Source organism: Urocitellus parryii, chromosome 1 (assembly GCF_045843805.1).
Source record: "Urocitellus parryii isolate mUroPar1 chromosome 1, mUroPar1.hap1, whole genome shotgun sequence".
NCBI classification, from domain to species: Eukaryota; Metazoa; Chordata; class Mammalia; order Rodentia; family Sciuridae; genus Urocitellus; species Urocitellus parryii.
In genome coordinates, this window is record NC_135531.1 from 236,139,538 (window position 1) to 236,154,761 (window position 15,224).

Genomic DNA, 15,224 nt, shown 5'->3' on the forward strand with positions numbered 1-15,224 from the left:
CAAGTTTTTTTTTTTTTTTAATTTATTCCTGTTTTCTTTACTCAAGCCATAGAAATGTAATGTCTCTCTTCTTGAGGAAAAGGAATTCATTCCTGCCTTTTCCTCAGCCTCGTTCATTCCAGCAACACTAGGGAAAGGAATAGTGGGAAAATATCTGCTTTCACCACAGAGGTTTTCAGTGTATCTTCTCAGTAAGTATCCTTATTAAACAGAATCCTAATTCCATAGTTTAAAATGTTATTTCTTTACTACATTTTGATTAGTGTTTAATTACCGCTAAAATTTATGAATGTCTTCTACCCCTATCATGTTTCTATTATCTAATTGATGTTACTATAATTTATGATCCTTATATTCATGAATGAATTTTTTTATTAGTTGCTCAAAACATTACAATGATCTTGACATATCACCCATTTGATTCAAATGGGTTATGAATTCTTATTTTTCCACATGTACAGATTGCAGGATCACATTGGTTGTACAGCCACATTTATTTTAATAACTTGTTAAGTCTAGGAGAAACTGTATGCCTTATATATTTATCAGGTTTAGTAGTTTTATTGTACTATATAGATAACTTAATCTTATATAAGTGTTATTAAAATGTCGTTTTTCTAATATTTACTCTCTGACCAGTTGCAACTCATTTAATTTAAGGCAGGATTAAGTGTTTTATATTTCAAACATTCAAATTTTAACTAAATTTGCATTTAGCAAAGTAAATTTTTCTTAAAATTTTAGTTTGCTTTAAAATCTATGATATTTATGTTATGTATGTGTGTATATATATGTTTATATATGTGTTGTATATATGTAAATATTTTTCCCCTATTTCTGCTAATCTTTTTGGCCACTATTGATTCTTCTCAATGGAGAAACAATGTCAGGCATAGGAAGAGGGTTAGTGAGTGGGTCAGCAATTGTCAACTTAGGTCAGAATCCAACATTACATGATATATGATTTTGAGCAAATTATCCTCCTCCTTCTTGTCTTGTTTTCATCATGTGTTGTACAGAGCTAAAAATATTCACCCAAGGGTTCACATTGTCAGAGCTAAGATAGTTCAAGTGTATTTGTCATTTATAGCAACCAATGAATGTTAATGTCCTTCTCCTCCTCACTGTGTCTTCTCTACTCATATCTTAGTTGCAAGTTTTTTGAGTTCAAATGTTTCCCTTTTCAAAATATCCCTTTTCTTTTGGATATCTGAAATATATGGTTATTTTCAAATGGGCTTTCCCTGCTGAGCTAACAATGTATCAGATGCACAGACTGTCACTCCCATTTGGAGTTCAAGACAAAGCAGAATTAACCACAGGGACAGAGCCTGCAGGCATTAATGGGAGGGACAGCAGGTTTCCATATATTGTTCCTCTTATAATGGGAGCTGTGGTTGCTTGATGATCTTTATAAGGCATCTGGGAAACCTCTGTGATATGACACCGACAGTGTCATGTTTGTTTTTTGATAATATATTTTCTAAAAATCCATAAAGCTAAAAGTTTTGAGGACTATTATTTTATCTTATTTTATTCTCAGCAAGACAGTTTCACTTCATAGACAGGAAATGGGGAGAAAAGGAAATTTATGATTCTAGGAAGCAGTAGAACTAGTCTCAAATTAATTTGGAATCCATCTTTTTATTTTCATGATAGACAATTGCTGTATATCTGCATTTGATGTTTTGTTCAGCTGCTTTCTGCTCCATTTTCACATAACTATCTTTTAGAGTAACATATAATTTGACAAATATATAAAACTTTGTAGATTTTCCCTTCCCAAAAGGCAATATTGGAAAATATACAAATTTCTCATCCAATCCAAAAGTTTCTCATCATACAATGTTGACCTGCAAATAATCCTTGCTGAAATGAGTCATGGATGAGTCCAGACCAAGGATCAAAGTAAGACTAGCTAGATCCTTCTTGAGAGAGAAAATATCTTTATTGAATAGGTATAACAAGTTTCAGGGTACTTAGAATTTTAAGAAATATTTGTTATGTCTTTTAAGCATTTTGTTGTTATTGTTGTGCTGAGGATTAAACTCAAGGCCTCATATGTCCTAGGCAAGTTCTCTACCACTTAACTACAACCCCAGCCCTAAACATTTTTTTAAAAAATATGGTAATTAAGTAACAGTTCCAGACTTTTAAAACTATCTTAGCTATGCTAAAATATCTAATAATTTAATAATTTCAAAAAGCAATAAATAGCTTATAAACATTACAATTGAATGAAATGAGATGAGTAAGGGTTAGAAAAGATTAAATAGCTCATATCTAAACACTGGAAAGTTTAAATCTTGATAAAGAATAAAACTTCTAGATTGATTTTATGAATTCAGTAGGGTGGTCCCCCCAGAAATGAGTTGCTACAATCTCATATTTTTCATTCCCTTTTAAAGGTAGATACTTTAAATAGCACATCTACTATCTCACCTCCCAATCACTCTTCATTGTGAAAGAAATTGTCCCCATCACTCAACTGGAGCTGTTCTCCTCTGAAACCTTCATTTTATCAGTCATACTCTCATGTCATGTTGTCTCTCAGATCCCCAGTACCTTTCCATCATCTTTGTCCTGATTGAGCCTCTTTCCATTAAGTATTTTATATTTTGGCTCCTGGAAAATATTGTCCTTACTAGACTCTTTGCTTCCAGTCTTAACTCTTGTTTCATTTTCTACTCTACAGCCATTTTTTTTTTGCCTAAAATGCCAATCTGTTCCTTTCTTACTCAAAATTCTTTACAGTTTTCTTATCAGCTTTGATTATACTTATCATACTTCATTGCATAGATATGAACACCTCCAGGGTCTGACTTGGCCTCTGCTATCATTGTCAACAGCAGTCCTTCACCATGCTCTAGAATATGCACCAAGTCTTCTAACCACATCAAATGCCTTGTAACTTTTCAAAACTCTAATATTTCATGGTTCTACACATACTGTTCATTTTTCTGGAATATAAAATCCACTATACCCTTCTTTCATCTTCTGATATTTTCTCAGTTTTCAATGAATAAGTCATTATTTGAAAAGAATCTTGTGATCCCCTCAACTGGAATTATTTGCCTTATTCCAGGCACCAAGGATCACTTCATCCTTCTAGAACACAAAAAATTCCAAGTTCTGAGATGCTAATGCCCTATGGACATTGATCAAATAATGTTTAAGGAGTTTGTTGGATGTAGGACATAGCTGCCTTACTCTGTAGATTGAAAAGCACAAGGTTTATGTCCTCTGCTGGGTTCCAGAGCTCCCTGAGGGGAAGCTCAATTTGCCTTTTGTAATAATTTCCTTGATAACACCATCTTATTGGCTTCCATACTTTTTACCTTCAACCTATCTGTTTTCTTAACATTTAAGGTGGTTTCTTGTGGATAACAGGTAGTTATCTTGGCTTTTTCATCTACTCTAACCACCTTTGTCTTTTAATCAATATAATTAGAACATTCATTTTTAAAGGCAATTATTGAAATGTTGGAGTAATATCTGCTGTTTGTAATGCTTTCTATTTATTATGGTTGCTGTTTGTTTCTCTCCCCATCCCCAACTTTTTCTGATTTTTTTCTGTATTCTTTGAGCAATTAATGATTAAATTTTATCTCTTAGTTTATCAGTTACACTTCTTAATACAACTTAATGGCTAGTGTTGAATTTACATTGTACATTTCATTAATTTAAATCTAACTTCTCATAATACTATGAATACATATAATGCACTTCCCTGTAAGAAAGTATTATTGATTTTTCCTCCAGTCACTTATTACATGCTGTGATTCATTTCACTTATTCATATGCTATAACCACCTACTTAATTGTTAAAATTGTTGTTTACAAAAAATTATTCTCTTGGATGAATTAAAAGTTTTTAAAATAAAATGTGTCACTTTAGTTTCACTTATTTCATTTCAAAAACTTTGTGAATCTAATTTCCTCAATAAAGATTTTTTTTCTCTTTCTCCATTTCTTGGAGGGCAGATTTATTGGAAATGTATTTCAGGAATTTTGTTGCTGTGGGAAAAGTCTATTTCTGCTTCAATTTTGAAGAATACTTCTACTGGATATAGAATTATAGGTTGTTGCTTTTCCTTTCAATCCTTTGAATATTTCATTCCACTGTCTTCTTTCTGTCATGATTTCTAATGAGAAGTATATTTGTAATTCTTATCCTTGTTTCTCCTTGGGTAAGGTTTTACTTCTTTTTTATTTTCATTTTTTTTAAATATAAATTTGTGATTTTCTCTCTTTGCAGTTTGAATATGATATGCTATGTGTTTTCCATTCCTGGTGTTGTATTGTTATTTATCTTTTAAGGTTTCCCCTGAGATTCCTGGATTTGTGGTTTAGTGTCTATTACTAATTTTCATAAGTTCTCACCCATAATTATTTCATATTAGTTCTACTCCATTTTTCTCTCTCTTCTGGTTTTGATATTCTAAATGCATACTATCAAAGTTGCAGATTTTGATATTATCCCATAGTTACTGAATGATCTCTTCTGCTCATTTTATTGCTTGCTTGCTTCCTTCTCTACTTTCTTATTACATTTCAGTTTGATAAGAATCTGTTGACACATTTTAGTTCACTGATCACTCCACAGTCATAATATATTTACTGAAGAGTGCATTTTTTATTTCAGTGTAATTGCTTCAATTTCTAACATTTTCCTTTTATTCTTTCTTGAGTTTCTATCTCTCTGTTTACATAGTTCCTCTATTCTTGCAAGTTCCTCTATTCTTTTTCCTTTAAAGACCTTAGCACATTAAATTCACTCTCTGAATCCCAATATCTTTGGATTATAAAAGCTTGACACTTGATTTTTCTCTTTAGACTCTTATTTTTTTTAAACATTTATCATGGTTTTTTATTAGGTCTTGACATATGTTAGGTAATAGAAACTGAGGTAAGAGGGACTTTAGTGTAAGCATTTGTGCTCGTCTGGCTACTTCTTGGATTGTGTTTAATATCTTCTGTAGTTACAACTGCAGGAGGCTTTAAATCCCTTTTGTTTTCTTGATTTTGAGCACCTTTTAATTTTTTGTTTTCCCACATTTATTTCTTACATTCTATAATGCATTAATAAAACATACCAGAGCTCTGTTGCTTGATTGTAAGTTGTGTAGGACAGGGGAAAATTCTATAACCTTTTGATTAAGATTAAATACTAGTCTTGTCTCAGTGTCAGGACTGTTACAGTTGTTGTTTTCAATGTAGTAAAACTTTGTATTGTTTTCCCAGACTCCTACTTCAATTTTTAGCTGCAGAATCACAATCTATGTCCTTGAATCTCTGATCTCTGTTGACAGTGTTACCCCCCCATCCCAACATAGGTAAGATAGAAAGCCTACATGGTCTGGAATGGATATAAATCCTCTCTTCTGGCTGGTACATGGTCTTTGAAAAGAAAAGGGGAAAGTCCCTATCCTTTAGAAGGAAGTCTCTATCAGAGAAGAGCCTATTACTGGTTTATTTGACAACACTTAATCTTAAATCCATCTGCCAAGGACACAAAAATCTCTTTTCTTTGATCACCATTAGGAGAATATGATGGGATTTGTTAATATAAATAAAAAATAAATAAATGCCACAAAAATATTGGGCATTCCCCTAAGATATGGCTTCAAAGGGTTTGTCTCATCCAATGGAACACAGTCTGCCTACAGCAATTTGTCAGTTAACATTCAAGAGACCCTACTATTTCTTGGCTCTAGTCACTTCTGATCCAAATAATTAGATCTTATTTTCTATATTTCTTTGATTGTGCTTTTTTTTTCTCCAGTGTCTGAAGTAGAGTTATACCTTATGGTCTCTGTTCTCTGATCATTCAAATTAAAAAAAGTGGTTTTCAGATTTCTTTGTGTTAACATAGGAATGTTGATTCTTAAGCTCCGCACAGAGTTGGAATCACAGGTCTTTATCTGCTTCCTACTCAAGCTCGCTTTGCATTCTTTTACCAATATTTCCTGAGATTCCAAATAAACCAATTAAACTCACATGGTTAGAATAAACACTTAAGCTCATTATCTCAGTCTCTATTTTTGAAAGAAGTTAATCTAGTATCAACATGAGACAATTTACTCAGAGAAACAACTCTATCTTACCCTAGACCACTAAGAAAGCAACAGATACACATTACATCCTTACATGCCTATCTTCTACCTTTCAGAGAAAATGGATGCTGCCTAGAAATTAAGAGGTTTTGTTTGGTTTTTCCAGTACTAAGGTTTGAAAGGGCTCTTGCTCAGAAAGAGCTCTACCACTGAGCTACATCCTCAGAGTTTTTAAAAATTTATTTGAGACAGGGGCTGCCTAAGTTGCCCAGGCTGACTTTGAAAGTCTTGTCAGGATTCCTAACTTTCAAGGAGGTAAGACTAGAGGTGTGTGTGACCACACCAGATGTCATTTAAGAGACTCCTATAGTGAAACAAGTACCCTTGATAACTATCACTCATATTTCATAGTGTGACTCTATAAGGTCTGTTTCTATGCAATTCTAATTTGGGGAATGTTATTTATGGTATTTTATATGTGTGAACTAGAACTGTAAGACACATCAGCTGGCATTCAGATTTGAAAATGTAATATGATTTTTCTTATTTTCCTTGAAAGATGAGACACCCTTTCAACCTTGATACTGCAGGACAGTTTCAAATTTGAGCCTCTTCTTAAAATAATTTGTCTAAGCATGAGAGTAAAAGTCTAATTCAAATAAATATGACATAATTTTCCTATGTACATATATGAAAACATTACAGTGAATCCCACCCCATTAAGAATTGGGTCTTAACTAGAATAAGATATATTGCCTTCTTGTATAATTATATCAAAATAAATTCTACTATTATGTATAACTAAAAGAACCAATAAAAAGTCTAATTTGTTTTTCCCATCCATTCCTGAGCTGCAGTAATTACTGGTTTAAATTGATCAGAGAGTTCAACAAGTACTGGTCACAGGTTAGGACTCAAGTGATCAAAGGAAAAAATAATTAAACAGATACCACCAAAGAGGCAGGAGGGGGGGACTTCTTGCTCCATTTCTCAGAAATGTGAACTTTGAGGTATACTTCTTGCTTGATGTTGGGGTGTACTTAATTGAGCTCATCAGAGTTGTCCATAGGCATATTATATTCAATGTACAGCCCTTCCAGAATTCAGTCTCTGCTTTCACTTTGATCATGGTCAGAGGAGTTTGACTTTATGTGGAATCTTTAAAAAAAAAAAAGTTTGAAATTTAAATGGAACCACCCTTTGACCTAGCTATCTCACTCCTCAGTTTACACCAATCAGTATATTCCAGTAACGCAGCCACATCAATGTTTATAGCAGCTCAACTCACAAGAGCAAAACTATGGAACCAACCTAGGTGCCCTTCAACAGATGAATGGAAGAAGAAAATCACACACACACACACACACACACACACACACACGTAATATATTACTCAGCTTTAAAGAACAAAGAAATTATGGCATTAAATGGTAAATGGATGGAGCTGGAGAATATCATGCTAAGGGAAATAAGCCAATCTCAAGAAACTAAAAGCCAAATGTTCTCTCTGATATGTGAATGCCAATTCACAATAAAGAGGGAGGCTAGGTAAGAATAGACTTACTTTAGATTAGGTAGAGAGGAGTGAAGGGAGGGAGAGGAGTGTAGGAAGAATACTAGAATGAGACAAACATTACCTTATGTACATATATGACTACATGACTGACGTGATTCTACCAAATGTACAACCAGAAAAATGAGAAATTATACTCCTTGTGTAAAGAAATCAAAAGGAGACAGAGGCAAGGTGCAGAGGAAAAATGGTTAAAAGGCAAAATGGCTGCTCATCTGAGCTGCTGGCTTTATTTATATCAATAGGTTTCATTAGGTAACAATGTAAGATGTTTTGCTTATGATTGGATATGTGATCCAGCTAAGCATACATTGGTTATTATAAGAGTTCCTGGGAAAAACTGCAGAGTGTTCCAGCAGTAGGAAACAGGGTGTCTGTTTTTCTACAGGAGTCTGCTCACCAGAGAAACACTGTTCTGAATATTCCCACAGTCAGAATCCTTACATCCATTTATGTATGATATATCAAAGTGCATTAATGTTTTCTACTGCCATGTATAACTCATTAGAATAAATTTAAAAAAGGACAAAAAATTTTTATAAGCCCATTTCTGGCATAATCCTTTCAATGAATCTGTGATTTTTAATAAAATTGTGATTTTCTGCCTCAAGCCTTAGATTTCCCTCCTGAACTCCCTCAAAGTGTTTTGTGATTCATTACATAGTCTTTGTGGCAACAGAACCTGGCATTTCAAAGCAAAATGACATGTATATTGATATAATAATTAGGCTTTTATTACCCAGAAATGGTTACTTTCTGCCAAATAGGGCAAGGATTTAAATCAGATAGAGACTAACATCAGTACTAGTAGGATTTATTTCTACTTCCAAAACTTCAGACATCAAATACAAAGAAATTCTTCCTCACACTAATTAATATAACTCTTTCGGCATCACCTGTGTGTCCTACAGTTCAATTGGGTTCTGATACTAACTGTATCCAAAGTTAGCATCAGACCTTACAGGTTAAAGGCTCATTCTGCAAGACTGTCCCCACTTCAGATGCTAGTCCAAATCCATGTCACCTGTACAGTTGAAATTCATGGGTTACCTAGACCTCGTCTTCAGGTTTAATAATTTGCTAGGATGGTTCACAGGACCCTGGAAAATGATTGCTTATCATTACCAGTCTATTGTAAGAATATAACTCATGAGCAGCCTGATGTGAGAAATGCATAGAGGAAATATTGAGTAGGGTTGTGGAGCTACCATGATTTCTCTGGGTGATGCAGTACTCTGAGGTGTTTATTAGACCAGAAGCTCTCTGATCTCTGAAGGGATTTTTATGGAGGTTTACTTATATAGACATGCTTGATCAAGTCATCTGCCATGGGTGATTGATTCAATCTTTACACCCCTCACAGCTCCTTAGGGCTTGGGGAGTGGGGTTGAAAGTTTTGACCCTCTAATCATGTCTTGGTCTTTCCAGAGATCAGCCCCCATCTTGAAGTTTTCTAGGGACTCCCAGCCACCACTCATATGTGTTGCTTACTACAAGACACTCTTATCACTCTGGAGATACCAAGGATTTTAGAAGCTCTGCAAGGAGCTAGGGCCAAAGACTAAATATATATTTCTTATAATACCACAGTGCAATAATCACTTTTCCTCATCCCTTCTTTAGGACTGTCTCTTTTATTTTTAATATAGTTTTGAGACTTGAACACTCAAAGGTCTTCTGTCACTGTTTTCTTCCTGAATAAATATTCTCTTCTTTTTTATTGTAAGAAAAGATAAAAGAAAAAGACAAAGAATAAAAAGCATTTCTCTTTTAGAAGAATGATAAGGAAAATAATCATAGAGCAAATGACATTTTAGCAGATCTGTGCAAGAACCAAATAAGTGTTTAATGAAAACATCTGGAATAAGAACATTTTAAGAAAAATTATCAATTCCAGATATGAAAGTGGAAATATGGTTAGGAAAGTTTCAGAAATGTTATTTTAAGTGGGTAGCTTAATCTATAAGATCATGATAAAAAACAATGACAACTCTGTGTTCAGGAACCAGATTTGTTCCTTTTTTTCCTGTCCTCCCATCTTTTTTGATTTAATAATTTTCTATAATAATATTCTTTGATTTCTAACTTTATATGCTTTATATTTACTACAAAAGTTTTGCTTTGTGGTGATTTTTGAGGTTTAAAAACTACAGATTACACTAATAATACGATATCTTTAGATAATGACCACTTTGGTTCCATAAGAAACCTTTACACTTTCATGCCATCACCTGTGATATTTTTGATGTCATAATTTATATCTATTTTGTATATTTCTTGACCTATTATTATAATTATATTTGTAATTATATATTTTATGTACATTATAGTTATTATATTTTACTGTGCCTTTTACCTTCCTACTAAAGTTATAAGTGATTTACGTCCGAACATGATGGTATTAGAGTATTCTGAGTTCGTACTTACTTTTACAGTACTTAATTTTATCTATATTATATATTCACATGTTTTTCATTACTAATTAGTATCCCTTTCTTCAGTTTAGAGAACTCTCATTAGCATTCCTATAAGATACTCTCTCAGAGTTTTGTTTTTCTAGAAAAATATTTAGTTCTTCTATTACAAATGACAGCAGTACTGGGCACAACATTATTGATTTCTTGTTATTGTTTATTTGTTTATTTTTCTTCAACATCCTAAGAAATTTACTCCACTCTCTAGGCCTGAAAGAAATTCATTGCTTACCTTATTCAAACTATCTTATGTAGTTTTCGCTTCTTTTTCCTCTGCTGTTAGGATCCTTTTTCAGTCTTATTTTGACAAATTATAATTTCTGTGGCTGTAGGTTGTTGAGATTGAATCTGATTGGAGACTCTTGACCTTCCTTTACCTGGATATTTATATCTTTCTTCAGAATTGGAATATTTTTGTTATTATTTATTTTTAAAAATTTTCCTACTGCTCTTTTTCCAGTACTTCACAAAATTCTTTGGCTAATATTCCCTCTTTGATGCCGATCTCGAAATCCCAACAGCATTCTTCATTCTTTTCCATTGTTTTCAATGTGTTTTTTTCTAACTATAATATTTTCAAATGCCCAGTCTTTGAGTTCACACATTTCCCCTAGTTGCTCAATTCTGCTACTGATGGTGTATAATATATTTTTTACTTTCATTCTGTGTATTTTAAACTGAGAATTTTCTCTCTATATATTTATAAACATGAATATATATATATATATATATATATATATATTTATACATAATTTTGTGGTTTTATATGTATATATAATTTTCTGTTTATATACGTTAATCTGGTACTGGGGTCTATCGTGGGTCTGGTCTTACTTGGGTTTTCTGGAGCAGCTCTGGTCTCCTGGTTCTTCAGGGTTTGAGGTTATGGAGACCAGTATATAGCCTGTGTCCACTGATGCTGGTTTGTAGGATGAGTGCACAGGTGCTGGTTTAGAGGATATAGCCCCACAGACTGGCATGGGTCCTGAGGCCTCGGAGAACAACACATGACCAGGGTATATGGCATGGTTCTGAAGCCTAGGTTCATGAGAGCCTTTCAGTAATAAAATTTACTGGGACAGATCTAGATCTGGAGAATCCAGCTTCTGAGGCTGGCCTGAAAGTGTTTAAGGTTCAGTTTTGTAATGTGTAAGCCTGTGATTCCCAAGTGCCTATTTGGTGTTTTAAGCAAGAAATACCAAGCTCGTAATAGGAAAGACCTAAGACTATTTCCCCATGGGCCTGTGTAGACCTAATTCCTGTATCTTTAAGGGCAGACCTAGAGATTGAATCTGTAGGGATTAATCTGATAACTATGTATGTCCTGAAGCATGATTGTATAGGAATTTGGTTGGTGCTGAGTTGAGCCAAAAGTATGGAGCTGCTAGGTACTGTCCAGTGCTGGGTATGGACTGGAGCCTGGGGCATCCATATTTGGCCCAGCATTGGGGTAGCTTTGATGATACAGTTCATCAGAGAGTCCCGTAGCCTAAGGTTTTGAGACCCATCCTTGCACCAGGTTGAGCCTGGAAGCTCAGTCTGTAGGTACTGACCTGGAGTTTAGGGTAATGGGGGTCTTCCCTGTACTAGATTTTACTTGGACAAGATGAAGCTGGTGTTGATATCTGAGGCAAAGTTTGATATTCACACTCCCTCTCCACTTCTAAGAATATTTCTCTCCATAGTTTGTGCTTGGAACTGGTGGAAAAGTGACATGAGTAATGTAAAACTGTCTTTTCTACACTTTTAAAGCAGCACTTTCTATTTCTGTGCTATACCCATATTCTGAAATCTTTTGCCTCATTTATTTAGTACTTGTGAAGGTATTTTTAATGGTAGCTATTTGCTTAAATTAATGTTTCTCTGGAGGATGAACACTGGAGTGTCCTATTCCACCATCTTTCTGAAATCATCCTTCTTTCCTTGCAGTGGAATGGTTTTGATAAATTGTGGAATGGTTGCATTAATATGTTAATGTATTTATAGTCATTCAATGGCTGTTTCAATATTCATAATAAAGAAGGAAAGTAGCTATGGGGTATCTCAGCCCAGCTAGGACTGGTTTTGTCCATACAAATGCACAATTAATTGTCATACCCATGACTCCTTTCCCTCATGGTACACATACAATAACAAAGTCACTGTAAGTGTTCTTCAATATGAATTATACTTAGGAATCAGAATTTCATTTGAAAGAACATTTTCTATGCCATTACTAATATTTTTGAAGAATGCAATTTACTTAAGAATGAGGTTTTTAAAATATTTATTCTTAAAATTTAGGTGGACACAATGTCTTTATTATATATTTATGTGGTGCTAAGGATCAAACCCAGGGCCTTGTGCATGCTAGGGGAGTGCTCTACCACTGAACCACAACCCCAGACCCCCCCCCTTTTTTAGTTTTTTTTTTTTAATTATTATTTTTTTAGTTGTAGTTGGACACAATACCTTTAATTTGTTTATTTTTGTGTGGTTTTGAGAATCGAACCCAGGACCTTGCACATGCTAGGAGAGCGCTCTACCACTGAGCTACAACCCCAGCCCTGAATCAGTTTCTTTTCCACTTAAATTTTTCCTACTTTTCTAGGTAGAACAATTAAGAAACAATTACTACTTCTTTGAAGGACTGCCAATATTAAAAAAGGAAAAAAAAAAACCCTTATGCCATAAGAAGTAATCAAATATTTAGTCAGAGGAAGGAAGCTTTAATGACTTTACAGAAATTACAATTAATGAGGAGGGTCAACTAGTTTATCAAGAAATTTCTGTTCTTTCAAAATCTTTCTGAGCCCTAATTCAGCTTTGAACTGAAATTTTTTGTCATTCTAGCATAATTCCAATACTGGTTGGAATGCTATCTCTGTTTCACACACTTCAGCCATGAAATTGTATTATTTAATTTTTGTTTCATTCTGATTGACTCTCCCACAAAGTGTTATTTTGAAAATTGAATGAACATTCAGTAAGCAGTTTAGATCTACAGGACTCATTTTCATCATTTAAACTATTTTCGAAGTAATGAAATTGAATAATTAATAATAGTTTAAAAATCTGCTGAGAAACGGTAAATTAATTTTTGAAATCGATGGGATCAGACATAAACAATTTACATTTATCATCTCTTTCTCATAAAACTTAACAATGGGAAACTGTCTTAAATGAGAAATAGGCTAGGTATTTATAGCTTATGAAAAATGGTTGATTACTCTAAAGCATGCACCCTAAATTGTGGTAAATTTATTTTTATATGTGTTGTCTGCACAAATATATATTATAACACAATATGAAAATATCAGTCATTCATTAAATTACTAGCAAACCACTTTCAGACTTTATGGAAACATGTAAGTTAAACATTCAAACTATGAGTCCCTTCCAGCCTGTATATTAGAGAAGACAGTTATCATTGCCACAATCAGAGTAACATCATTTCATATCCAAGTCCCAGTGCCTGAAAGTGTCTTGTGGAAGCATATGAGGACTGACTATATAGTTATTTTGAATTTTAAAGGAGGTGTATATAAGAGAATTTGCAAGTGAGAAACATAATATATTCCTGTGGTGCAGACTGCAGTTTACATCTTCCTCACATCAGCAATTTAGTGAAAAAAATCAGCCAGTGTTTCAACATGTAAAATTCATTTGTGCCTGGCAACATTAACAGTTAAGCAGGCATGAAATAGCACGTAAATTCGAATTTAGGAAAATCTTAAAGCCACAAACACTTTGCTATTTTATGGTTCTTAAACAAAAGCTAATGATAACTGATCATATTTTTCCTCTTTTCAGGGGTATGGTTGTATAGTTGTCTTTATTTACTATAACCGTCATGAATGCATGTTCTATACAGGTTATTTCAATTTAGTTTAGGTAAATAACTTACATGACTTGCAGAAAAGTGCTTTTTTCCACAAAGACTAGAAGACATTTTAAATCTCAATCAAAATTTATATGGGCAAAGATGAAAATGTTAGTCAAGTGAAATCTAGCTTAGATGAATAAGTTATTATATAGATATTAAAGGAAACATTCTAAAATTAAATGTATACACACCAGTATACACTACTTTGAAAAGGATACATTTTAGATGTTCAGCATAGGAAAGTTTTATATTAACTAAGCTGTTGCCAGAAATCTACACTTAAATCAAAACAGCTGTATGAGTTTCATTTTTTATCCTAACATGGAATACAAACTTTTAAATCAACAGTTTATATTTCTTCCTAGGATTTTCTTTTATTGTCCATGTTTCTGCTGTTTTTTTACAATAAATATTTTGTATTTGCTTTTAATATGCAAGTTTTAAACTCATAATTTCTTTTAATTTCAATTGCTTTATTTTTCTCACTGTTATATTCTGTTTCTATTTCTCATGAGTATACTAAAGTTGACAACTGTCAAAATACAGTAAACTTCAGGGGAGAGAGTTAACTTCCCTGAAATTTTATTTTTTAGGACTATGCTGAGAAGGAGAATACCATAGCAAAAGCTCTGGAAGATCTGAAGGCTAATTTTTACTGTGAACTCTGTGATAAGCAGTACTATAAGCATCAGGAATTTGACAACCACATTAATTCATATGACCATGCTCACAAACAGGTAAGAAATTTTTTTTTCATAAAAAGCTGACACTTCTGAACTTGAATAGTAGACAGTAAAATATGAATATATATTTTATAATTTTTCTCTGATCTCTAGTTTTTAAAGATATTATTCTGGGATGAGGTTTTGATGATACTTAGCAAAATATATTTTTTAAAAAAAGCATCATAAACAAAGTTTGAAACCAATGACCAATGTAAAAAAATTTCATTTGATTGCCTTTTCATGAGTGTTGGTGTCTTGAAAACAATATTATACAAGTGATGATCCTCTAAATGTCCTCAAATATATTAAGTGTTAAATATTTAAATCAATGTCATATTCATCAAATGTAAATACATATTTATACATACATGCTTGCATTGCTTAGTGATGAGGGACACGTTCTGAAAAATGAGTCCTTCCACAATTTCATCATCAGACAAACATCCTCATGTACTTACACAGGCAAAGACATCTACAAAGTCACTGGGCAATATAATCTTTTGGGACAGCCATCATTTCACATGCCATTCA

General features: G+C 33.3%; 1 protein-coding gene across 1 annotated transcript in view; it reads left to right on the plus strand.

Moving 5' to 3' along the window:
- Znf804a (zinc finger protein 804A) overlaps nucleotides 1-15,224 on the plus strand; it is a 281,859-nt gene that overhangs the window by 194,973 nt on the left and 71,662 nt on the right. The window contains exon 2 of the mRNA XM_026400733.2: nucleotides 14,562-14,705. Within this exon, the coding sequence (XP_026256518.2) occupies nucleotides 14,562-14,705 (144 nt within the window). The remainder of the gene's footprint in view (nucleotides 1-14,561; nucleotides 14,706-15,224) is intronic.